This window comes from Ambystoma mexicanum, chromosome 12 (genome assembly GCF_040938575.1).
Source record: "Ambystoma mexicanum isolate Mex_15411 chromosome 12, UKY_AmexF1_1, whole genome shotgun sequence".
NCBI lineage: Eukaryota > Metazoa > Chordata > Amphibia > Caudata > Ambystomatidae > Ambystoma > Ambystoma mexicanum.
In genome coordinates, this window is record NC_090936.1 from 517478641 (window position 1) to 517505262 (window position 26622).

The following is a 26622-nucleotide window of genomic DNA, read 5'->3' on the forward strand; positions in this document are numbered from 1 at the left end:
TTTACAATAACCTGAGTGTAATCCACATAATTTGCGACTTGGACACCCAGGCTAATAAGTTGCAAAAAAACTGGATCATACATACGTTAAACAATGTTTGGGAGAAGCATGACCCCTGGGGGACGCCACAGATAACCAGACTTTGCTTAAGTAATTTCCCTGCTCTGCTTTTTTGCCGGTAAGATTTCCTCATGCTACACTTCTTGTGTGTCCAACAGCATAAGCCTTTTCTTTTTCAGGGGCTGCTGTGTATAGACCTAGACCTGCCTTACTCGCGTTGGTTGGAAATTTGAGGTAGTTTTCAAACGAATAGGCTTAAATTGTATTGGACCGTAAATGTCTCAGACTTAAAATAGCAGGCAGAGACAAGTTCTCACTCAAGTTTGAATGTTCTGTGCAATTTTGTGTTTATTTTCTGAATGGAGCGGGGCACAGAATAAATCTGCCCCATGTGCTGTGCCTGCTCTGTGAAGGAAAACCTCTAGCCTCTCCAAACATATCTAACATTGATTTGTGCAAAGTGGCTTGAATCCCTATGGATTTTGCCTTTTTTACAACGGTAAACTGTACACTACAACTCTAAGAAACAAGTGGAATTAATAGGAATTTATTGTTATGCTAGCTTCCTTACACGTTCATGGCAGCCAACGTTGCTGCTTTTCTGGTCGAGGTATAAAAAAGGGACTGCCTAGAATCCTGTGCCTTTTATTTACATCCTAACCAGAAAAGTATCAAATGTTCACAGAATACAGTCTTAACTGGGAGATTGCCGCTTATCTACAAATGAGCCCATGCATAAATTATGCAACCTTTTTTTTCTTCTTCTTCTTACCAATACAATACCAGTAGCATGTTTCTGAGATTAATCCATTTTGGCATGTCTTGGTCTGCTTAGTGAGAATTAATAGTTCTCACTGTTAACAATTATGTTGCAGTCCTTCATTAGTGACTTTACTCGTGCCTCCTGTCCCCTTTGTTCCATGCTTAAAGGATGCTCCCAAGAAAGGGAGTGGGGCCCAGGGCCTGTTGCCAAGCAACAGTTAATTATTTGAACTTTCTTTGCACGGGCACGCATGCACCAATGCCCCACTCGGCCCTCCACTGCGTTCCCTGCCCAACCGTTGGTCTCTTTCTAGGTCTGGCAGGGTAACGGACCCATTTCTCAACAGCCAAGCCACGTTGCATCTAAAACTATTTTTTTCTACTGTGTTCATGCACAAAGGGTTCAAGAGTTTTGTGGATTCTCAGTGGTTTCCATTGCTGCCCCACACAACTTATGCTTACTGTGCCTGTGAGTTTTGCACCTGTGGCACCTCTGCTACAAGTGAAAATCTCATGCTGCTCACTTATTCGTAGGCTCACGTGGTGGGAGGAGGCCTTTCAGATTTCAACTGCACTGAAAAGGATAGGCTACATCTGAATCGAAGACAAAGGTAAGTTAACCTCTTTTCCCTCTGGCACCTTGCTGGGGATACCTTCAAAAGGCCTCTTTCAAGGTGAGAGGGTCTCCCTTCTGCAAAGGTTAAAATCACTGGACCACTGCCTTCTAATGCCCCTCTTGGGCACCTCAAGCCACCTGTCTGGGAAAGTGGAAAGCCCTGTGTGTAATAAACTGGAAGATCTCCTCCTTGCAACGAACACGGGAGGGAGGACAAAATACCTCTAGATGGTGGACATAAACGCTCCTGGTACAGAGGCCCAACCCTGGGAGCAGCACATTCACTGTTTTACCAGGATCCTTCCTGAGGCCCCCCACCTGAGGGACTCACTGGATCGGACTTCAAAAGGCGTAGAGTACCTTACTAGAGACTCCCCACATCGGCCCCCACTCGTGGCACTGGTGAAAAATTGTGCACCCACAGAGCCCTGTGCTGAGCATGTGATGGAATAAGGGTTGCACCGGCTATCCACGTCTGTTTTGCATGGCAGAGCAATGCATGAATTGGGCCCACGAAGGAGTGTGCCATGCATGTTTTGGCAGCTCAGTGTCCTACTCCGGACTATGATGGACCAGCTAGACAGCCTCCTACCACAGAACTTTATAGAGCGTGGAAGGTGCAAAGTGCATCCAAAAAGCACAACCATGCCCCAAATGCCCCAACACACACACGCAGCTACACCCCTGCATACCTACAAGCCTTCACCCCGCTGTTGAGTGCAAAGGGACATTGTAGGAGTCGTACAGGAGCAATGCGGGTTGCACCCGCACAGGTTTCAGAACCTATGGTCATTCCCCAGGACCTTAAGCTTTAACATCCAGACACTGTCGGGGGCCTGTTTTGCGCCACAATCTAGAAAGCGCTCCCTGACCCACCAGAGGATTCACTGATGACCCTTTTTCATAGTTTCACAGGTCCAAATGTGAGGTCCTTCTTTAAGATAAACATTCTTCATGTACTGCCTAAATCTATGGCAACCCTGGAAGTTTCCCAAAGCAATTCACTATTGATGACCTCTAATTTCTCATGTGAGGAGCCCTGTACTCCAGTGACTATGGTCCCCATCTCTCAGACACCTTGTGGTGCTGTTCTGAGTGCTGAAGCCCTTATTGAGGATAAAGACCATACTCCCCTCCCTGTGCACCAATTGAAACTGGGGAGGAACCCGAAGACCGATATGAAACCTCACAATAGGAGAAACTTTCATGAGAGAATCCTAGATGTGGTGGAGTTCTTAGAATTACCCTTGACTGACATACCCCGAGTTGAGCCGGATGTTCTTGGATACATTGTATCATGCAAACTGGGCAAGAGTGGGATCCGCTCTAGGCAAATATAGTGATTGAAGTCAGAACATTCAGCAAATTCCTTTAATATCAGTCCAGTCAAATAAGATGGATTACAGGTAACTGCAGGTGCCTTGTGAGAAACTACGTATTGGCCCCAACTCTCTGGCCCAATCAGTGGTAGTCTCTGCATCATTAGCTCAAGGCAAGCCTTCCTCTTCCTCCTCAACCGCTGGCCTCTCCATGTTGACCCCTTCTGGTAGAGATTAGAAAGTCATGGATGCCATTGGCAGAAAGGTTTACAGCAAAAGTACCTTGCTTCTACACCAAGCAAGCTTAGATGCCATCCTAGAAACCTGGAACTGTACGTTTTGTCAAGATCTAAAAGATTTAACTAAGGGCCTTAGCGTCGATCCGATGAGACTGTTCAAAGGGAAGCAAAACCCAATAGGTCACAACATCCTGGAATCAGCAGCCAGGCATGTTGACACAGTCATAAGATGAGAGGTGCTTTGAGGTGCAAGAACAAGCGAGGGCACTCCCACCTGAGGATCTTACTCTGTTTCAACCACTGACTAATGAGGAGCTGAACAAGAGAACTCCTACACCCTTCTGGCCATCTCCAGGCTGAGTGCTAAGATTAGCTCCACCTCGCAACAGAAAGGCCAAAGCACTGGGTCAGGTGGCTTTAGCGGCTTCAGCACCCAAGAAGAGGCAGCTAACCTCGAAGGGCTATTTGGCTGGACAACTACCCAGAATGAGAAGCCAAAGGGTTGCGAATTTGAAGGTCCTCCAGCATGCCTCACTAGCTGAAGAACAATTTTACCATTCTGGGAAGAAATAACTTCAGACCCGTCTACACTTTCCACAGTACAAAGCGGTTACACTCCTGCTCCCTCGCGCCTCTCCCTAATCCACCTCCCCATGCCCAATAGTTTTCATCGAACCTTCAGAAGGGCCTTGAAAATTGGTGAAACTGAATGCAATGCATCTGTAAGGATCATGCTCGTCAGGGTTACTTCTCCAGGTTCCTTGCTCTTCCTAAGGAGGATCAGACAGGATGTACGGCCATCCTCAATCTCTCCAGCCTAAATGTTTTTTTAATGGAAGGAATGATTCAAAATGGTCTCCAGTCCCAAATACTTTCTGCCCTGATGAGGGGAATGGGCAGTGAACACTAGATATTCAGAAGGCAAACATCCATATCCTAATCTGAGAGCCACACAGAACATTTTTGATTGTCAGTAATGAATGCCCATTATTCCAAGGTCCTGCCTTTTGTGTTGATTTTGGCCTTAAGGGTATTACCAAGGCAGTGAACTCTGTATTTTCTTACGTTAGCCTCCAAGGAACTCCCATTTTCCCATATCTGGACTGGCTAATCTGGTCTGCAACATCCCTGTGGGTGAAAGATTCAGGCAACTACATCCTCCAACTGGCTTATGCGCTGGGCCTCATTGTAAACCAGGCCAAATCTACCCTGGCCCCTACCCAGAGAATCCAATACATTGGCTTGATCTGGAACTGCACATTTGAGAAAGCCTTCCCTCCTATGAAGATGATCCAGTATTTACACTCCAAATGTGTGAGGTTCCTGAAGAACACTTCACTTGCAGCACTCAATGTCCAAAGATAGCTAGAGCTCATGGCTTCATATATACTGGTGGTGCATTTCCCCAGAATTTACATGATACACCCAACTCCATCTTGCCCTCTATTTGATTGCAGGAGATTATATTGCCGACTGCTCATCCGCATCCCTGCAGTGTGTCCGGCCCTCCTCCAGTGGATGCAGGAGTCAAAGTTTTCGGCAGCAGACATTTCTTCCTACGCATCCTACTGTCAGGAAGCATGATTTCAAAGTAAGACAGACACAAGTGACCACAGTTCGAGGGTGTTTATTGAACCTTATCAAGGGTGTGATAAATGCTTACCTAAATCTAAGATGGGAGCAAGCTACGACCATCAAATAATAATAATGCAGGACTGGTCTAGTCTCGTCAAAATAAAAGGGCCTATACTAATCCAATATAGGCCATTCCTTACCGCTAATTCACAAATAGTGTGCAGAAATCTTCATGAAAAAGAAAGAAGTGTTCACAAAATGATAAGTCGGGATGTTCAGGCCATTAGCCCCCTTTCCCCACGTTTTCAGCCTGCAACAAGGCGGTTCACTCGAGCATAGCACACTCTTGGGCTTCTGCGGCATGAGGACACAGTTCTATTACAAGCATCAGGGCCTTCTATGCCCAAATCTCTTAAGTTATCAAAGGTTTCTTGATCCAGAGGACTGATGTATCAAACAAATGAAAAAACGTTCCTTTCCAATAGGGCGATTCACTCTTCACCCCGTATCCCCCTCAGTCGGGCTCAGATCCCCTTTTCACAATTAGTCTCCCTCAGCCGGGCTCGGATCAATTACAGTTCTTTATTTGCTTTCAAAGACTTTCAAATGTGCACAGGGTTTGGCTTGACCCGTTGCAGGACCACTTTGATTTCACAGTTCACAATTTTACACTCTCAGTTGGATACCTAACGGAGACCTTCGAATGAGCACCCACGTGGAGCCAGATGACTATATGGTATCTTGCTTTCAAAAGTTCATTCACTCCTTGTATATTCAATTACATTTTCATCGCTCATCACATACGCCTTATAGTTTGTTCTTTGCAGTTTTCTGTATCAAACAATGTTGCTGCATTCAACTTTGGGTCTAACCCAGACTGGTCTGCTATCAGTCTCCCTGACTCACCGGCTGAGCTGACTTTACTGGAGTGGCTTTTTTGTAGTAGCCAAGGACTGTACCACAACGGCAGTTGCTCCTCACCGCAGCGGCTATCGATGCAGGAGAGACCTGGGTACCTTTGGCACACAATGCACCTTTCTTCAGCTTTAATTCCCGGTCTTATGTTTCTTATCCCTGCTGTTTCCTTCCTCTGAAAAGGCCAAGGGCAATTCCTTCCTTGTAACCCTTTCTGGTCTTGCCGTCTTTCTCCTCGTATTAAACTGCCATCTCGGAACTACTGCTTCCTCGTGTGTTTTGCTTTGCACAGAGTGTGCTTTCGTGCTCTGCCTTTTATCCGTGTGGGGAAGTGTGATGGAAGTCCGGTGTGTGTAATTATCAGTAATTGCCTGACTCTGCCTGACCCTTGTTTTGTGACATGTCAGGTATACGGCTCAGGTGTTAGTCCGTTTTCTCTCCCAGTGAGCTGTTCGTGAAAGTGTTTGTGTCGGGAAAGGGGAGGGTGGGTCGAGTTCCTAGGTATCCTACCTGGTAGGATGTGGAAAAGGTTTTATTGGGAAGGGGATACCGCGTCTCATCCTCCGTCTTCCAATCCTGAGGACCCCTCTTTCAGGTGATCCTCCCGTACTGGTCCAGCCCCAGGAACTGGATCCAAAGCGATGACTGTGTCCTAGCCACCTGGATGACAGATTCCTAGGGACTAGCGGGTGAGACACCTTCAGGTTTCTCACACTACCAAGAGTGTGTCTACAGATTTGCCTGATGCACTTGGAGGCAGTAATGGGCCACTGGCAGGTTCACGTCCTCTGGACCATGTAGAGCCTCCAGCACATAAACCACCTGGAACTGAAGGAGGTCTTTTTGGGGAATGAAAGCCGCCTTCCTTCTCCTTCAGGGGCATTGGGTGTAATTCTACAAGGACTGTAAGACATAATTGAGCAAACGGGGGAGCCACATCCCCATCCCTCTGCCCGTCGGTCATCGAAATTTGGGGCGTGGTATCTGAATCACTCTATCTCTCCTATTGTTTCTCACCTGACCAGGGATAAGAATGTGTGGATGGATTCCCTGAGCTGACAGTCTTATGCTTCTAATGAATGTGAGCTTCACAAGGAGGTCCTGGATCCCATCTTCTCTTCATGGGGAGCTCCGCTCATAGATCCCTTTGCGAAAAAACAAACAAATTTATTTTTTTGCTTCATATGGAGGGAGGACAGTCTGGATTCTCATGGGATGCCTTTCTCTAATTCTGGGACACTTTCCTTGCACACCCTCTCCAGACAAAGGTGTTCACAATCTGAAACGGTTGGTGGGTTGTATCCTCATCTTGATAGCGCCAAACTGGACGAAAAGAATCTTTTTCACGGATATCCAGAACATGAATAGACCACCACAATGGCCTCTACGGATGCAGGCAAACTTGTTCTCAACAGAGGAGAATGATTGTACACCTTTTCCCTCAATCTGTTTCCTTATCAAACTGGCCCCTCAGGACCTAGTTTATAGGAGCCCGCCAGGTCACACTATATCAGCAAGTGGACCAGTTTCTGTCACTGGTTCCTCAGCAAGGATGTCAACCCTCTTGGATGTTCGCACTGATGACGTGCTTTCATTCATCAGCCACTTGGCCAAGAAAGGTGTCTCAGTCAACACTTGCAGGACGTCTTTGGTGTAGATTGGTACTTGTAAGGGAGACACTCTCTCTTTAAAACCTGCTTTGCACTCCTTAAGCGATGCAAACGCCTCACCATGTTTACAGGAACCTATTCTAGCTCCATTCAATCTACTTAGTTGCATAACTCTTTTCAATCATTAAATTGACACTATTCTTCAAAACATAGGGTGTGGATCAACACACAGCGGGGACTGCTAGACAAGAAACTGACTCACAGCAGCCCCCGCTTTATATGCATCCCCCAGGCAAAAGGCAATTCCATGGGCTGATGAGACTGTTTACACCAAGTAAAAACACCATGCTCCATGGGACCTAAACATTTTTCTCTTAATGTATAATCCTTTGGAACCTATAGCCTCCTCTGACCCCCAGCGGGATCATTCTTAATGCTACTTTCCTGGTGGGTGTTGTGTCTGCCCTGATTCGTGGAATACAGGTACTTTGCCCATAAAAACCCTCCACAGGGCAGAACCCTCCACAGGGTAGAACCCTCCTTCCACAGGGGAGAAGTGGTTCTTTGGACGTATCCTCCCTTCCAATAACTGTAACCAACTTTGACTTTACCCAAGAGATTTCCTTGCCTGTTTTATTTCTTCCTGTGTTCTACCTCTGAGGCAGATGGAACACTACACTCCCTGGATGTGGCAAGGGCTCTGAAATTCAATCTTGAAACAGCAATAAAGATTAAGGAAAAGGACACATCTTTTTTTTTAGACCTTTGGTGGTTCCTTTCCGGGTGCAGAAGTGTCGAAGGTGGCAATATCCTGCACGTTGGTAACCACCATCCTGCCGGCATATAAATGAAAGAAAAATACCCCTCCTCAGGGCCTGCATTCACATTTATTAAGTCAACATTCATTGCCTTTCAGAGACATGTTCCATTGTAAGAAAGTTTCTAGATGGCGACCTGAGCCGTTACTTACACTTTCTGAAGAAACTACACTCTGTTCAAGTTGGAGAGCAGATGTCACCTTTGGCAACCAGTGCTGCAAAACCTTTTAGCAGCAGCTCATTAGAGTTCCATCCTGCCTTCTCTAGTCAGTTGCTTAGGAATTTCCCATAAGTATGGAGGAAAGTCAACTGGACCTAAAGTAAGAAGGTTACTCACTGTAATGACTTTTGTACTATTAACCCATAGTCCCATTTCTCTCCATGTGCACTCCCACCTTAAAAAGTCACCAAGTCTGATGCGAGAAAAGGGGCTGGTGTTGGGCAGGTGCTTGCAAGTGTGGACTTTAGCGGGGGATTGCCACTCTTGCCCCCACACAAGGGAAGTTCTAGACATTCACTGCTGCTTTGGCAACAGGCTCCATTCCCGTATCCTGGAACATCCAATAAGTATGGACGTATACGGACTATGGACAGTTGTCACTATGGTGAGTAATTTCTTTTTTCCTTTTCATAGGAATACCTCATTTGAACAGACCTTAAATGCATTTAGTATATCGGTTTTTGCATGCCTTCTCTTGAGAAGATGGGGATACGTGGGGTACACAATCTGTCCCTCCATATAATCACGACATAATGCCTGCCAGCCTTGACTTTAACGGTTGACCCAAATCTGAATTGCCTCTTCGTTTACTCGCCTGACCATCTGTCTTGCTATAATACGTTCCTGACCAACCTTGCATTATCTGACACCCTTTTCACTCATTTCCCAGACTCTCCTAACCATGCCCATTGAAAACTACTCAATAGTATTAACTGCCACTCTCTACCAGTCTTTGTGATCCTATTTTTGAATGGCTCTTAGTAATTTAAAGTTATTCACCTGTAAATGCAAGATTTTGTTGCGGTTATTATTAGTGACTCTTACATACCTTCTCCTCACCTCTTCTCTTGCCACCCTCATACACTTCTTAATTCATCCCAAATCTTCCTTGTCTGCATTGTTCTATTCTTCCATTACTTCTTCATCCCCTCACCTTTCCCCCACACCTTCCGCCTCTCTATTTTCCATTGTTTCATGCCTTTGTCTTCCCATCCCTCTCCTATTTTATCTCTCTCCCACAGCCCCTTTGACCCAAGTGACCCGCGGCCTTCGGAAACATGAACCATGGAGCCCCAGCCCTCTTTTACATTGCACCCACAGTGAGATAGTCTTTGATTTTGAGACTGATGCTGTTTTTAGAGGTAGTTGGGTTTGTTTCTTCTTTTATCACTTTCCCACTTTTTCAAACACGTTTACAGTAGATTGTGCATCTTGCTCTACACCCTGTAAATGTTAGTGTGTGTTGTATTATGCTGAGGTGAAGATGGGTGGAAGTTTGTCCGGCACACAAACTGTATTGAGCAGTCAGAACTTTGTATTTGAGTTTGACATTGATCACATATTGCAACATTGTGGTATTTCACATGAGCATGCCGTGATGAGCTTTAAACAGACATTTCCATCTATTAAATACTTTGTATGTGTGCTGCTATACAAATAGGTTGACTTTGTTCCTTTTTCATATAGTCTCTAATCATTTTAATTAAACTATGATGTCATGATTATTTTATTTTTGTCTCTTGCCTATGTGGCGAGTCATCTATGACACTTGCATACACATTCTGCTTCAAGGCTTATTTTCTGAAGGGTCGTTATAGTCATCAGAGTTTGACCTTGGGAACACAGCTTCATTTTGTTTGTGTGTTTTTTAAATGATGGCAAAGATTGTTTTTCTAGTCTTAGCATGACACATTGTTTTATGGTAGAATTGTAATTTAGTTTTCTCGTTTTTAAAATGGCTCTGGTCATCCATTCAAATGGCCTACAAGAACATCCTCATGAAGGTGAACTGGTAGGCATTGTGCTGTTCTATAGCAAGAATGTGTGAATCGCCTTGCATGTCTCCATATCTACTAGTAGAGAGGCTGCAATATCCTTGCCCTGCATGCTACCAGGTATGTTAAGATAGAAGGCTGTTTGTCCAAGATAAAAGGGCAAGTCGATGCCCACTTATTCTTCATGGGCAGACCCTATTGGATTTTAGGACTTTAAATCCTCTTATCCGGAATTACCATGATCAAGAATTGTGGGTAATATTTTGGACTTCTCACAGATCCAACATTGTTTGTTCCTTCAAGCCCTTTCTCAGTGACAAAGCCAGGGACTGTCCTCATTTGTGGGTTGAAACGGGCATGGTCTTTTAAAGCATTTGTTTGTGTAGTCCTCTTTGAAATGAGTTCATCAAGTGTTTATTCCAAAAGTATGGTGTGATGTTTGGTGCCACTTGACAGCCTGTTCATATGCCCCACGTACAAGAGATGCTGCTTGCTTAATCTGCATTTGGCTGGGGGAGTTCAATACCTGTACCTCTTAAATGTTCAGACCACCTATGGTTGCCTTCTTTGAAGGAATTCCCTATTCAGCAGCTATCCTAATGCCGCCCATAGTCCTCGATTAAAGACTGCATGCCTGTGCTAATGGGTGCAATTGGGGGATGCAGTTTCATCTGTGCTTCACTATCCTCCTCTTCGGGTTGGGTGCAACATGGGAGAATAAGCCATGCAGGATATGACCACTGTGAGAGAGAGTGACTTCTGGGATAAGTAGATCTTGTGTGGCCATTAAAGGGTAGAATGGCTTGGTAACCCATTACTGGAAAGTCAAGGTAATTTGTCACGAGGATCCTTAATCAGTCCCTGGTTATTTGTCATGCTTAATAATACATTGTACCTGTCTGCTGCAAAACATGGACCCATAATATGTACTTTTCATCAGTGCAGCCACCAAAATGCACGGTGCTTGTTTAAGTCCCAGAATAGGACACTTCATTATTCACCATACATTTGCCTCGTGCACAGTTGCTCTCTATCAGAAGCCTACGAACAAAAGTGTACACTTTTGAATCTTCCCGGTGACAGTGAGTGATGCTGCAAATGAGGCACTAAAAGAGACATCTCCCACAATGCACTGTACTAGACAGCTGGAAGGACTGGAATCTGAATATTAACATTTTAGCCGCCTTAAAATCTTTGTTACATGTGATGGTGCAGAGTGTTGCTTATGCCGAGTTAAGCAGTGTGCTTACTGACACATGTACCTCATTATGGCCTAATCTTCCATCTCTTTCACTTCTATTTCTTCAGCTTTCTTCCTCCTGCACTATTTTCCATGTCCCTCTTGTATTGGTCACAGATGCTCACACTTACTGTGAGGAACCTGCAATCAATGTATAGGAACCCAATTTCAAAACCCTTTGCTCATGCCTCCTCCCTGTGGCCCTTCAGCAAATGTTCACTGGTAGAGAGCAGTAGTGTAAATAAGCACACACCAAGAGGATCGGGAAGAAAAATCTGGGGGATTTGTAGGGAGCACTAAAGAGGTATACCTTGAAGTGGGAAAAGTATGAAGGGGACAGTAAGCGGGGCAAGACACAGAGAAATGGAGCATCTGCAGAAAGGATACAAGTTGTAAGAGAGGGGGGGTGTGTGTTGAGATGTTAAATGCCAGAAGGTTGAAACGGGCCAGAAGGGAAATGTATGGTTGATGGATTTCCTGATCATAGCTTGGGCAGAGATGTTGCAAAAGATCCTCCCTATTTCTACCCTAGTCGTACTTGCCTTAGCTGGGTTTTCAATGGCACTGTGGCAGAGGGGATGATGCATGTGCAAGGGTCCTTGGGCCAATTGGAGCTTCTGCTCTGCAATCATAAATTAATCATGGACAAAGGTAATGGTGGGTGGTAGGATTTCGAGGATGGGCTTGGGAATTGGTCTGATCTTTCACCGTACAGAAATATCAGGCACAAACAGTGGGGGTGCACCGACGTATGGAGTTATGAAGCACATTGGGTTGGTTGAAACCTGAAGCATTGAAAAGAAGTCAGGCAGTACCATAACTGAGCATGCCTGATTTCAAGACTACTATCCCATGCCCTGCAGCTATACTTCAGAGTCAGGAGAGATCATCAGACTAAGGCCTTTGGAGAAAGGCGGGCCAGCACAACCGATATGCAATGAACCCAAGGACCCGAATGGCCAGGTGAACTGGTTCAGTTTAAGTGATAATATAAGGAGGCAGAGGGCTTTAAAAGGAGAGTGGAGCAGGAGGACATTTATTGGAAAGTGGTAGCCAATAGCAGCTCTCAAGAAGCAATGGAAGTAGAATTCCAGAGCCAGAAAATCAGCATGGAAAGGACAGCTGGAGAGAATGCTAGGGATAAGAGCAAGCAAACTAAAGAAAATAACCATAGAGAGCAGAAGAGGAAGAGCAGAACCAAGCCAGAGTAGAGACGGTGAAGATCAATGGAAGGAAAGAATGGAAAAGTAAAGGTTGCGGGCAGCAAGGAGTGAGAGATTAACGCACAAGAAGGGCGAGTGAAAGTCAGAAGAGAGGAGAAAACAGTGGGTAACAATGAAAAAGGCACCAGGAGAGAGAAAGTAGAAAGCGAGAGAGATTTCATGATAAAAGACTTTAATAGAGGAGGAAGAACAAAAGGATGAGGAAGAAGATGGCAAGGCCAAGGATTGCCCATCTGAGCTTAACAGAAAAAAGCTAAGAAACTAAGAAGCTGGCCTAGGAAAGAGAAGGGAGCATCAGCAAGAATTTCAGAAGGAGTTGGAAGATGAGTGGGAGGAGTCCATCCAAAAAGAAGTGTAAGCAACAAACCCCAGGAAACAATGGTGCAAGGGAAAGGCAGATCTAATCGGGGGGGAAGAAACAATGTCCAGAAAACTAGAGAGGTGGCTGTTGGAGGAGACAGTGTAGAATAGTCAAGGGGAGGAAGTTGAGGAAAGTGAGGAGGTCTAAACTGCAGAGGTGGCAGAAGAAAGGTGTGCCTATGGACAGAAAGGGTTGCAAGAGGAATGGAGGGAGCAAGGAACCCCAAAGAATACGAGGAGGCAGTGCCTTAGGAAAGGCCAAAGAGAACCACTATGGCATGTAGAAGTTTGGCTAAACATATTTGTGGCGAGGTGACACCCCATGGGGAAGGTACATTCAGAGAACATATCTGTTGGGGCAGGATATCATTATCAGGAACTTTAAGGGAGCTAAAAAATGATTGTACCCAGTCGCTGTCTTGGGTGAATGATCCCTGAAAAATATGAATGCATGTGGGAAAGGCCAGACGGTGGACTGATTTAAAGGCATGATTCATTTAGACAAGCTGGACCTCATGAATGCTTGTTCTCCTGAATTGCATCTGCACTTGACTGTATCCAAGTTCTTAAATTCTTGGAGCTAGCAAAGAATGCAGACTTGTGGGTCTTAAAGTGAACCACAAAGACAGGGAGACTCCTGACAGAGGTGAGGAGCAAAATAATTCCAGTCAAACAATGTCTCTCTCTCTCCACAGGTCTAAAGATTAGAGGTGGGTCCCATACATAGGGTTGCACTGATACCTCAAATGCAAGTGGTGGTTCCTCATCAATTACCAGGCTCCCTGGCATTTGCTGGGACTGTGAAAAGTCTGGCCACCCCAGAGGTGGCTTGCTACTATGCAGCAGGCATCCCGGAGATCTCTTCAGCCTCTATTCAAGTGGCAAAATTAATTCCCACTAGGGATGTTGTTTTTTCTAACAGTACTCCTTAATATCTGCATCTTATTGAAGTGGTTGTAGAAATCACTTTCTTTGGGTCAGAGGGTCTGGTAAACGGTCCTTTGAAGTGTACTAAGTCATCTAGTGGTCCCCTTAAGGCTTTCACTTGTAGTATCGGTAACTCTTTGTGTGGCTGACAGTTAACACCAACTGTTGGTGTCAAAGAAATTGCCCCAGGCAAAGTTTTGCTGGTAAATGATTTGGAAGAGAGGTGTTTTTAAAATGGCTGCTCTCATTTCAGGAGATGTAAAGTCAAACTCCACTCCTTCCAAGTGTCAACTGGCTAAGGGGATAAGCCAAATGCCTGGAAAGTTGCCACGATCCGAGAGGAACAGTAGTTCTACTCCTAGGCTTTTTTTGTCACAATGTGGCTCCTGCTCCTACTGGAGGCTGGGAATATGATTTGTAAGAAGGTAGGGACTTGTGAACTGGAGAAACTTTGGGATCATTAGGACCTCTATAGAGGGCCCTGTTAAAATGTTGCATTTTCGGCTCAGCAAACCCCTAGGGTTATTTTGGAACAAACCCCACTCCCCTCACCCCCTTAACCCATAAGAAAGAAAATGCCTGTGTTTTCGGTTGAATAGTCTGCAAAGGCTGTACCTCAACAAAAGATGAAGTTGAAAACTGCTCCAAAACGTTGTTCTGGCCCTGCTGGCCAGGATAATTGACTTCAACCGTGTAACCTGCCCGGTGAGGGATTAGTTACCCCTGGTTAAAACATGGGAGGGGCAAGTGCTAGGACAGAATTCAGTTTTTGGGGTCTAGGTTCCCCTAAACCTTCTGCTGGCTTTCTTGTTATTTTTACTTTTTTGTGTGCAGAGGGACTTCTGCTGAAGTCCCCCTGCCACTACAACCATTTTTCTGGTATGCTTCCCTTTGTAGCCCCTACTATAAAGTGTGTTGTGGTGTTGACTGGTGGCACCTTTGATTTAGTTTTGCCTTTATTAGGAGTGTAGTCACTTTTACCACACTAGTAGCCCACTGCACTGTTCGCCATTGGGGTACTAATGCATTTTTAAGCCCTCCCCCCAAGCCATTTTGTTTTTGGCCAACCTCTTGTGTCTGTAGAACATGAGCCAAGACCAAAATTGCCATTTTGCTGACATCTGCTCATCCTGAGCACACATTCTCCCCTTGTCTGATCTTAAAGTGTTGTAGACTGCTTTAAAGTCTACTAAACTCCCCAATGTATGTCCATTGTGGTTGGCTGCCTGGTTGTGTGATTGGAGGGCTGGCTTAGTCCTGGTGAATGTATTTGTAGTGTAAGACAAGGTACCTGAAATTGTGGAAGACTGCTGCTAATGATGAGCTGCTGTTGAGGACGATCTAGTTTGGCCATAGTCTCTGGATCCTGGCTCCTTTGTCCTTGCTCCTTTTTTTCTCTGCTTCTGGAATCGTATCCTAGGTTCTTCCTTCGGCTCGCTCCAGGTCTTGCTGTCTGGACTGCCTGTTCCTTCATGGGTGAGTTTCCTGGCCTTTGCTTTGCTGCTTTTCTGTAAAATATTCCTGGCCAAGCGCCTGGAGGTGAATAGTCAGTCTTCCATGCTTGGACGTGCAGTGGCTTGCTGCTGCTTCGCCTCAGCTCAGTTTTGGAATGTCCTGGATAGCCTTCTGTCATTGCCCCTCTTGTGTGACCGTTTGTTGCTGGTTGGCTGACACTTTCTGTCCTCCAAACCTGGCATGGAACCTTGGTCGGGTTCCTAAATCCTCCTAACCCATTCTTTTTGGATGCTGGTGCTTTTCTCTTGTGGCCTTTCTCCTTAGGTGTCCTTTGTATTGCTCTTTTAGGTCTTCAAAATTCTCATTTGAGCGCTTTAAAGCCTGGGGTAGGTGAGGTGGACCCAATCCCCATCCTGTTTAGTAATCGAGAGATGAGTGGCGAATTGCATGAAATGCAAACCCCGGGGTCCGCAGACTGAAACCCTTTGGCACTTCCAAATCCTGCTCTGAGTGCTAAAAAGTACCACAAATTTAGAGCGTTAACGAGCTAGCAGACGATCAGCATGAGTTTTCAGATACCGGAGGAAACCAAGCAGGAGTGCGAAGAAGGAATAAAGTGCAAGCACTGCTACCTCCAGGAAACCTCATCACAGGAGAATGTCCAACAGATTTCCAAGATGGTGTTTTATGCCATGAACTATTTTTTATATTTTAAAAAGAACTTCCAATTAAAACTGAAGAGAAACAATTGCCCCTTGACCCAATCACTGTCAACCAATACTCACATAATATGGAGAAGTTGGACTCCCAATGGGACTTGCCAATCCCAAGAGAGAACGCAAGAACACTGACGGAAAAAACAATCAAAGTCAGCCTTTAGGAATATGTAAAAGACAGAGAACACTACTTTCACAAACAGTTGATACTTACAAAATGTTCATGTTTGTTGAGCTTCAAGAAAGCAGGCAAAGGACGACCCCTGAGAGGGACAGACGGAAACTTCCAAATAAGGAAAAGGACAGTGAAACCATACAAGTTGGGTGAAGGGGGAGGGGAGTTGTTTGGGCAATGGAACACTTGTTGGGGATGTATTGTAAAAACTGGGGAGCAAGCTGGTTGTTAGAGGTTTTAGCAATGGGCCAACAGTAGGAAGCATGGCATGTAATCAAAAGTAACTGCGTAAAATACCACAGCAGATGTGTGTGCTGAGACTCCCTGGATACAATGGAAGATCACTGCAGCGATGAGTGCTGTAAGGACTGCTGGCTGACAAAAGGCGGTGCAGGCCTGGAGAAACTGGAAGGAGAGCTGCTAAGCACTGGAGGCCCTCAAAGAGCCAGGCTGATCATGCCACTGCAGCTTCTCTTAAACTTGGAGGAATTGGAAAGCCAGAACCAAGAGTTTTTCCCCCAGCGACCCCAGGTAATCTGTGCCATGGCAGGCAGTCAGAAGAATGTTGGATACCTGAAAAGGACCACGAATAAAGGGGAGAGAACCAGAAGAAGATTTTTAAAAGTACAATCACCTCTGAGTCTGAAGAGACCTTCCGAGAACTGAAAAGGAATTCAGAGAACGAGTCGACTGAGAGACCTCAAGCAAAATCCATGGTCTGGAGCAAAAACAATAAGGCTTGTATTTGAACTGTCAGCACCTAAAGTAGGTGACACCTCACGGCCGCTATTATATAAAATATTTTTGCGTTGGTTGGACACGTGGGCCTGTTTCTGAATTGTGGATAACTAGAGGGCTAGCAGGACTCTGATTAATAAGGTTTGGACTTTTGTTGGCCACTGTTTTGGAACTTTTGTGTTCAGATTATGGTGCCCAGAAGAAGACCGAGGCTTGAGAAGGGGGCAGAGGCCATCCTTCCCAGAGAACTGGGTAACTCTGTCCCACTTGTGTTTGCCAGTCATAGCCACTGTTTCCCTAGGAACCCCTTTTGTTTACAAAGTCTTATTTCCAACAGGTGTTTGAGCCTTCCTTGCATAGAAAAGCTTCTTTATAAATGGGTTAATCATCCAAAAATGAATTTTATCTCTGTCCTCGGTTCTGAACACCCACATTGGGGCACAACTGCAACTAGCCCAACTTAAATTTGGTGCCTAAACACACCATTCCCACACCAATTCTGGGCCGATTCTTTACATCCAGTGACATGAATACTTTTCATCAGGGCCATGGGGTCCTGGTATATTTTGTGGATTCCTTATCGGGGGTCCCCTGGGCCCTAAGGTTTTGAGGGCCCCCACCATGTTTTTGGACTTAAATGGGCTTGTGCTCCTTGTACAAGTAGCTCTTCCAGGGCAGCTGTTTCTTGAACACTGTGCTGGAACTTGCGGGTCTCCTCCAGTGTTCCCTTTGGCAGGTTGCCCTTCTACACCTTTGTGGTACAAGGAGAACCCACCTCACCCCCTCATAACAGCAGTGGTCCCAATAGGGTTTCCCCATTGCCTGTATGGGCAAGTGGTTGGAAACTCTGCTAATGTGACTATTACCAGGTACTTGCCTGGACTGCAACATTTTACCTAAATGTTCTTTGGGGTCCCTGTATTGCGAGGACTGTTTGGTATTTTGTGATGGTATCAGTATTTTTATATTAATTTCTGAAAAATGAAGCCCTATAGCTCACTTTTCACCATTAAGTAACATTGTGTCTAAATGTAACATTTCAATCGCTTCTTTTGTTTGTGGATTTTTGAGTACACCGTAAACTGTTTTGCCACAGTTTTATTACCTTTCATTTAATAACCTTACTTAATGACCATGTAGAAATTCCTTATTGATTTTCTTTGTTACAGGAGATTAGGCGTAGTAGATGAACACTGATCATCCCATTTTGTGGCTATCAGTTCTTGATTGTGTATGTACCTGTGTCCAGGAATCCCTTTTCTCCCCCTCCTTTAGATGTATATAAGGTAGATGGTATACTATGTAAAGGTGCAGAAGTAAGACTCTGACGCGGCGGGATCATAGTGTTTGCTAAAGGAAAAGAAATCCCTAACTCGCCCTAACTCTAAGAGGGGTTTCCCTGCCTTAACTGAAATAATTAGTGTCAGAATGTTAAAAGCAAAAGTCTCAATTTCCTGTGTCAAAATCCTAACTCTGTCCCTTACACGCTAAGCTAACTAAATCAAAGGAGAGGTCTTCGTGTTCCTATGGGATGACTCCGTCCCCCTGGACAAAAGACAGTTATTGTCTCAATAAGACTTTCATAAAGTGGTTTCAGCCCCTACTTGGCTGTTTGGGCGGTGGGGGGGAAACATCTCCCTTCCCTTAGCCTTCCGGCTTACCATGCAGTGCCTTAGGGTCCCAGACACTAGTTGGCAGCTTTGGTTTCCTCTCGCTGTAGACTGCACCGAAGAACAGGCTGAGTGCACTTCCCAAGATTTAGTGGGTCCTTGACCCTGGTGGGCAGATCTGGTTTCCTGTCACCAGGTACTCGACAGAGAGTAGCAGGGATGCTTCCGAAGCTGTAGTGGGTCATACAGGCTTGGTTCACTATCCTTGCAAGCACTGTATGAACTGTCCATCAAGTTCCAGTTCTTTTTAATTGGGTGTGAGTCCTAGATTCACGATTCCGATTTTAGTTCTCCTTTCTGTTGGCTTTGTTCACTCTCTTATCCAGCATCTGTACCGTTCTATGTACTTATTTGCTTTTCTCTGACTGCATTAGTGTCCCAGGCCCTCCTTTCCCAACCTTCTGACTGGTGCCCCCACCTCCTTGAGCTGTCAGTGCCTTCTCGGTTACCCGGGTACCTTGTGGCGTGTTTTGCACGGTTTTTGGCTCCATTGATGCAGCTGGGCTTGTTCGCAAGGCTCCAGCACCTTCCTGCAGCTTCCCTTGCTCTGCAGTCCTCTCTTCTTCCGGGACAGCGCAGTCTTGTACTTCCCGGTTCTCTGGGGTGCCCAGAACCCTAGTCGGCCTGTGGGCCGCGCGGTCCTCACGTCCTGGACCAGCCTTGGATTCTCTCTCCCTGTTCCTGGCCCCCCGATCAGCATCTGCCTGCATGTCTGGTTTGTTCTGACTCTCGCGGTTCCTCCAGGGAGGGCTTGATAATGTGTCAAGCCCCTCTTCCGTTTTTATCTGGTTTCTTCCAATCAAATGTCCAGAACCACTAGACTGGTAAAAGTGGTTGCAATGGTTATTCAGTATTGCACAGCCTCCTCCTCGTCTCAGTACTAAGTGGGTGCTGGTGTGGTAACTCACTAGGAATCTTTCTCTTCTCAGTATTCTCTTTGGAATGCCTCAGAAAAATACAAGGGGTATGAGGGTAGGATTGACAAGGAGTGAGGCAAAGGAAAAGTGGGGTAACTGGGAAGGGCGTCTAGGATCATGGGACTGGTGGTACTACTGCGTTCTCCCGATGTGCTTGTCACTGGTCCCACAGGGGGTTTCCCTTCCCATGATATCCACCCGCTGAGTAGCACCCCCATGGGGACTATTGGGTTGCGGTCTCCCCACCCTGGCTTCATGGGAAGGAGCTCCCCCTTCGAAAGCATTGACGACATCCTGGGATTTGTCACACCTACCACCTTTGTAGTTATTCAGATACCGACTTTAGGGGTGGGAAAAGTCTTGTGGAAGTCCCTTTTCTTTTTTTATAATATACTTCCTAGGTCTTGTACATAACCTATACTTATTGATGTTGCTTATATAAATGTATGCATTATACTATAATGAAGACTTACATATTTGTCAGTATAACAGAATAGTGTCTTCTCTTGCATAATCTATTGAGGCTAACCATACCTGGCTGCTAGACATACTGCCCCGCACCCCTCCAGTTGAGGAAAGATCTCTTCAAACCCCTCACCAGAGGGTTGTGGAAAAATCTCTAACCAAGGTGAAGGGCCATATCTGGACTGGGGAAAATGTGTTCAAATAGGAGATAAAATAAAGCAATAGAGAAGAAAGGGGGAAAACTCATGAGGATCCTACTATCCATTCCCCAGCAAAAAGGGGATACAGATCCAGGCAGAGGTGGAGAGTTTATCCTCTGGAAAAGGAGGAGGGTCGGTTTATGGAGTGGTGAGATTGATCCCTCTGAAGGAGACATAGAAAAGAAATGTGAATAGCAGGAGTAAACAAGGAGGGACAGGGTGACGTGCTGGAAAGGTGCACAGAAGGCTTTTGACACCAAAGTTGACGATAACCATAGTTGGCTCATGCATCGGTGCACCAAGTAGAATAAGTGCATAGCACCTTGATGAAGGTATATCCTTGAATTCGGGGGGGGGTGTGGAGGGTCCGAATGGAGACGACAGACCATGATTTGTCATTTTTCCATGAACTTTTATTTAAATAAAGAAAATGCCTCACTAACCCTAGTCTATGGAGTTCCCTACCTAACAAAACTAAGGTGCTCGTGTGTTGTGAAGTCCAATAGTAAGTCTGCTCTCAATTCAAAATCTTATCTATGCTGACCTTACCACTAAAAAAAACAACTAAAGACCAGTAGAATGACTCCCTTCTCCTAGAGTGGCTTTCTCAGCATCAATGTAGTTCAATACATAATCTTTAAGAAACTATGGGCTATGTTTTGTCAATTCGTATAGTTCAGTTAGGGAACTCTACAAGCCTCCTGGTGTCCCCCTTATCTGGGTGATGAAGGATCTTCGTGATTAGAGTTCCTTGTCTCTTGATTTTACTCTATTGAGCCTCTCATGGTATACTACCAGATCATTCTTTCTCTGATGGTTGTTCTCGCTCTGTTTTACTAGTTTCCCTACTGGCAGCACTATGATAAACCAAGTGTTGAACTTCACTTTCTTTGTTACTAATTCTTTCCACTCTATCACTGAGTAGGATGAGTCCAGAAATGGCTCGCACCTGCTTGGTTTTCCCGTCTTTCAGTAGTGGTTTATCATTTCCTTACTTTCACTCTCTCACTGGGATGAGTATGCTGACCCCAGTAATGATTCACAAGTTCTTGACCTTCCACTCTCTCACTGGGATGAGTAGGATGACCCCAGTAATGATTCAGGACTCCTTATCTTTCCGTTCTGAGTCGATTTATGTTGTGTCCCTGAGTACTCTTCACGCCCCTTAGGTTTTACCCATTCACTGGGGCGAGTATGCAGTGTGCTTGAATACTCTTCACTCCCCTTAGGTTTTACCCATTCACTGGGACGAGTAGGCTGTCTCCAATCATTATATTCGTATCTCGTTCTAAGACTAATATGATGCAGCCCCTCGTTATCTGTGCCTCCTTCCCCAGGTCTCCCACTTTCCCCGTTACCTGTGGTGTAATAGGTCTGCGTCACTGGGACGGCACTCGCCTTCTTAGTTTCTCCGTGTCTTGTCAGGATGGCTCTCGTGCGCGTTCCTTCTTTCCTTTGACACACTTCTGTGTCTTCCTCTCAGTGAGGTTTCAGCATCGGAAGGGAGTTTGACTCGTTTTCCTTTCCCGACACCATGTTTCTGTTGCAACTCGCACAGAGGACTTCTTGCAGGTAGGCGCTCTCAGTGGTTTTCTGCAACCTGGGCACTTCCCAGCCATGGCTTCCCTGGAGCCTCTCCTGAGCGTCCCTTCTGTATGCGTTCTCAAATTTGCAGACTTTTTCTGGTCTGTTGTTTACACAGTGTGACTCTGGGCCCTTTCTTCCTCCCGCTGTTCGCCTGAGGAGATATGCAGCTTTTCCTCTGGGTTCCCGTCATCTTGTGACCAACTGATTCCAATCTCCCGGGTCTCTCTCTTTCGTTCTCTGGTTCCTCCCTTTTTTTATGTTGATGCTCTGGGGCTTCCCCAGTTTCTCCTCATAGTCCCTTTTCTGTGTCGCTGATATAACCGTTATATATCCTTTAAGTTTCTTCGTCCCAGTACATACCAGGTACTTATTTTTCATCATCCTTGGGGTTGTACTCGTCTCAGTATTTGACAAGTACTTAACTAGTGTAATGACTTTACAGTACCAGATGCAGGAGGATTCTGGTTTTCTGTCAAATGACGTAGATTGATCAGACTTGTGTGAGATGAAAAGTTAGTTCCTCATCGGAACGGGAGTGCTTGTTCCCAATGGGGGGGAGGGGGTGAGATCCCTCTTGCCTCCAACCCTAGGGGGAATATTGCATAGTCAGCACACCTCCCTAGCCTCACATGGAAAGGCTCCCTCCCAGGGAGAAGTGACTGAATCCCGCAATTCATCGCAGGGGAATACCAACAGTACTCTTGGATCCAACTGTAAAAAATACTGCCTGACCTCATCAAGACACCCCAAAGCACTAAGGGGATGGTGCCATGGAAAAGTTACATGTCCCAAAGAGTCATCTTACATCCAAAGCGATAACTCTAATGGCCACAATGCAATAAAGCAACACTAGGTGATGGCTGGAAGGTTTAGAATTAATCTTAATGGCAACCCTCCAGACCATCGTTCTTCAGCCTGCCAAGCCATTACAGAAAGGGGAAAGACCATGTGCAAATCAGGTTTAGTCCGCAATGCAAGAAAGACCCTGAAGGGACTACAAAATTGAGACTAAGTAACTGTTTAGCACCAGTTGATCAGTGAGCCCTGAGTCTAGACAGAGGCGGACTGTGGGTTTTCACCGTGAGAATAAGAAAAACCTGACGGAGAACTTTTCCCCAGCACCTATTCATTTTCCTTTCCATGATCACCATTTATTTAGAACATTTTATGGACTATCTCAGATGAGAATAATCCAAAGCTTTTTCCCAACCCTTACCCAATTATAGTTCTGCTATAGTATTTTCCCTAAGTGAGGCAGAATACTTTTTAGTATGTGTAGTCCAGTAGAGGAAAAAAAACCTGTGCAGAGTGATCATGCATGCTTTGCGGGACATGTAGCCCTTACGGGTAGGGATCAGAACAGACTTACACTACGTATTTCTTGAATGGTAAAGTAGTCTTATGGCGACCTCAAAATGGATTCTTATGATGTAGTCTTCTGGAGGCATCTGTACTGTGTAACGGAAGAGTGCTTTTGGATAAATAAAGTGCCACAGATGGTCTCAATAACACACAAATTACTAAGGCTAGTTAAAGGGTCTTTACTAAGTTTTGTGAAAGGGGTTCGAAGGGGCCTCCCTCTGTCTCGTATAGAGAAAGCAAGACCCTCCCTAACACAAGTGTCCTTACTCCCCACGTTGTTTGTTTGCCCCATTTTCTAGTTCTGCCTTGCTGTCCGTGAGGCCTACAGGCAATCACCTTACATATGTAACCTACCTCTGGAACATCCTCCTTTCTCCAGCATGGGGTCTGGCATGGATTCACATGCTCATGAATATTCCCTGTCGTCAGGCTGGGAATCCTCGGAAAAGAAAAAATCAGTTTCAGTTTCGTTTCTGAACTGTCTTTCTCCTTATAACCAATCACTGGTCTCTGGGTCATACTGCCCCCAGCCAATGACTGCCCTCTACCTAAGCCCCTCCTCTGGCAGCCATCTTCAGATTTTTACTGCACATCCAAGTGTTGGGAGTCCTCGTGCTATAGCTCTCGAGCTTTTACTGTGTTTTGCGATTTTTTTCAAAGATTTTAATCTAATTTTTTCGGTCAATCGAGCCTCAAGCTCCACCGTTTCTACTTCTGATCAATGGGGACCCGTTTCAGAATTTTCTACGCCCCTCAAGGGCGAAGTTTTCGTTGAGTTCCGCTTCTTGGAGGATTCCAGAAGATCTTTGAGGCCTACCCCGCACGGACATGGCTCAGGACAAAGGGAGCACGACGCCCGGATCCAACCTGTTCAGGACCTGCCCTGGATGCGGATTGCAGAATGTCTTCAAGGAGGATGAGCATTCTAGATGCCTCTACTGCCTTCACGAAGACAAAACGCACGTGGAGAAGGACTGTGCGTTTTGCAAGAACATGTCAGAGCGGACCATGAAGGATCGGCGTATCCGCCTCACCAACTGGCTGGAGGGGAAGAGCCCAGCAGCAGGTGAGAAGAAGAGGTCCGAGCGGTCTTCTAAGAACTTTGAGGGCGCTCCGGCGACGGGGCCCAACAAAAGGCAAAGCATGGTCACTCTCCTCGGCTGCCAGGCAGGGCGCACTTTCACCGACGCCATCAACCACGAGCCAATGCTCTGGCTCGGGGAAGAGGAAATCGGAGAACCCGGGTAAGCTTCGGGAGAAGTCCCGGTCGATCCCGACGGAGACAGCCGAGCGGGAGCGAAGTGGCGACCCTCCCCCCAAGGTGAAGGCCTCAAGCGCGTCCAAAGTAGTGAAGGCCTTCATTCACCCGGCTAAGGCTTCTATCGAGGGGGTCGTGGCGGCCCTGGTGAAGCCTGTGGAGGCTACCCCAGTGGAGGGAACCTCGGGGCCCAGAGTTTCCCTGCCACTGCAGAGGGAATCCTCTTTTTAACCCATCAATAAGACCCCCGTGAGAACCCTGGTGGAAAAAAGAGGGGGGGGGGCGATGGCCATCACGGACACGGATACAGCCTCTGAAGAGGAGCTGGCTGGAGTCGTGAAGACCCTGAACAATAAGTTCGAGGAGGTCCAGTCCCACGGGAGGGATCCTGACGAGGCGGACGAAGAAAGCGACGGTGGTGCCGACAAGTTTCGCGTGGAGGTGGAGGATTCCACTCCCCAACCTTCGGGCCCGTCGCAGCCGTACCTGGGCCACAGGACAACTCGGGAGCAATCTTGATGGCGATCCAGACCTTGTGTAAGGAGATAAGGACAAGGTTGCCCTTACCCCCAACGGACGATCCAGCGGCGCCTGGACTGTCGGGAAGCCCTCCAAGCAAGCGGAGGAGAATTCATCTCCCTCGCCCTTCCAGCCTTCGCGGCCCTCACAGCCTTCATCTCCTTCCTCTGATCCAAGGGATGACACGGGAACAGAGACGGCCACGACGGGGACGGATGACGACAGTGGTGACGACGGGATGGGCCTTCCATCACCACCTCCTCGGGCCTCCCCGCCTGACGAAATTGGCTCCTTCCCTGCCATGATTGCATGTACATCAAGTCCCAGAGGTTCCGGATGGTCATCCTCCAGCACGTGCTGGGGCAGCTGGAGGAAGGCGACTTCCTATCATCGCTGGACTTGGAGGATGCCTACTTCCACATCCCCATTCTAAAAGGACATCGAAGGTTCCTCGGATTCGTAGTCCAAGGACGGCACTACCAGTTCAAGGCCCTTCCCTTCGGATTGAAGTCGGCGCACAGGGTATTCACCAAGTGCCTAGCGCCAGTGGCAGAGCGGCTGCGCTTGCAGGGGATCCACGTCTACCCCTACCTGGACGACTGGCTCATCTGAGCAAAGTCAAGAGAACTCGCCATCGACCGCACAGCGAAGACCGTTCAACTGCTCACGGATCTGGGATTCTCGATCAACTTCGCGAAATCCCACTTGGTACTGTCGCAAGTCGCCCTGTTCCTGAGAGCCAGGCTCGATACAGTGGTGCGATTGGCTTCACTGTCGGAGGAAAGGACGAAGGCCATCCTGGGCAAGGTACAACGGCTGACCATGGACTTGGCCAGGATGAGGTCCATCAATTCCCTACTCGGCATGATGTCCTCGTGCATCTACCTCGTGCGCCTGTGCAGACTGTGGATGCGACCACTGCAGGAGTTCCTCAATGCCCGTTGGATGCAAGCGGCAGGCAGCTTCGAAGACAGGATCTCGCTCAACGAGACCTTCCGCCAAGCAATCAAGTGCTGGGGCACCCGCGCGCATCTGGTGGCGGGTATGGATTTCCAGACCCCGGCACATCAGGAGACGGTGAAGACGGACGCCTCACTGGGGGTATGGGGGGGGGTGCACTCCGGAGATCTCCACGCAAGAGGCCTTTGGCTCCTGGAGGAGAGGTCGCTGCACATCAATGTCCTGGAACTCCAGGCTGTGTTCTGGGCCCTCAGGTCGTTCCTCTCGTCCCTCAAGGGCAAGGTGGTAAGGATCTTCACGGACAACACCACCACGATGTTCTACATCCGGAAGCAGGGAGGCATCAGATCCCCAGCCCTATCCAAGGAAGCCCAGGATCTGTGGCACTGGGCTGTCGCCCAGGGGATGTTTCTGGTACCCTTCCATCTGGCAGGAGTAAAAAACACCATCGCTGACTCACTCAGCAGGGAGCTACGCTCGTGCCACGAGTGGGAGCTGCGTCAGGATCAAGTCGATCTACTTTTCCAACGATGGGGCAATCCCCAGATCGACCTATTCGCGACGGTGGAGAACACCAAGTGCCGGAGGTTCGCCAGCAGGTTTCCCCAGCCTGGGAGCATGGGCGATGCCTTCTCATTCCCCTGGGACGGCCTGTTCCTGTATGCGTTCCCACCGTTGCCGTTGCTACTGCGACTCATCAACCAACTCAGATGGTCCCAGTGCAGGATGATCCTCGTCGCACTGGCGTGGCGGAGGCAGGTCTGGTTCCCGGACCTTCTGGACATGTCGGCGTCCCCCTAGTCAAACTGCCGATGGACACGGACCTCCTCGCCAGAGAAGGAGGCGCCATCCGCCACCACGACCCGGGGTCGCTGAACTTGCAGGCCTGGCTCCTGCAGCACTAGAGTCTGGAGGGTACGATATCCCGGCGGACTGCAAGG

The 26622-nt window shown here is 47.0% G+C and overlaps 1 protein-coding gene across 2 annotated transcripts in view; it reads left to right on the top strand.

Annotated features, from left to right (window-relative positions):
- BRAF (B-Raf proto-oncogene, serine/threonine kinase) overlaps positions 1–26622 on the top strand; it is a 1813806-nt gene that overhangs the window by 1165266 nt on the left and 621918 nt on the right. The window contains exon 10 of one of the 2 annotated variants that reach the window (XM_069628802.1): positions 9157–9276. The exons of the other annotated variant lie outside the window; for it this stretch is intronic. Coding sequence (XP_069484903.1) covers positions 9157–9276 — 120 coding nt within the window. The remainder of the gene's footprint in view (positions 1–9156; positions 9277–26622) is intronic. 2 annotated transcript variants of the gene reach the window in all.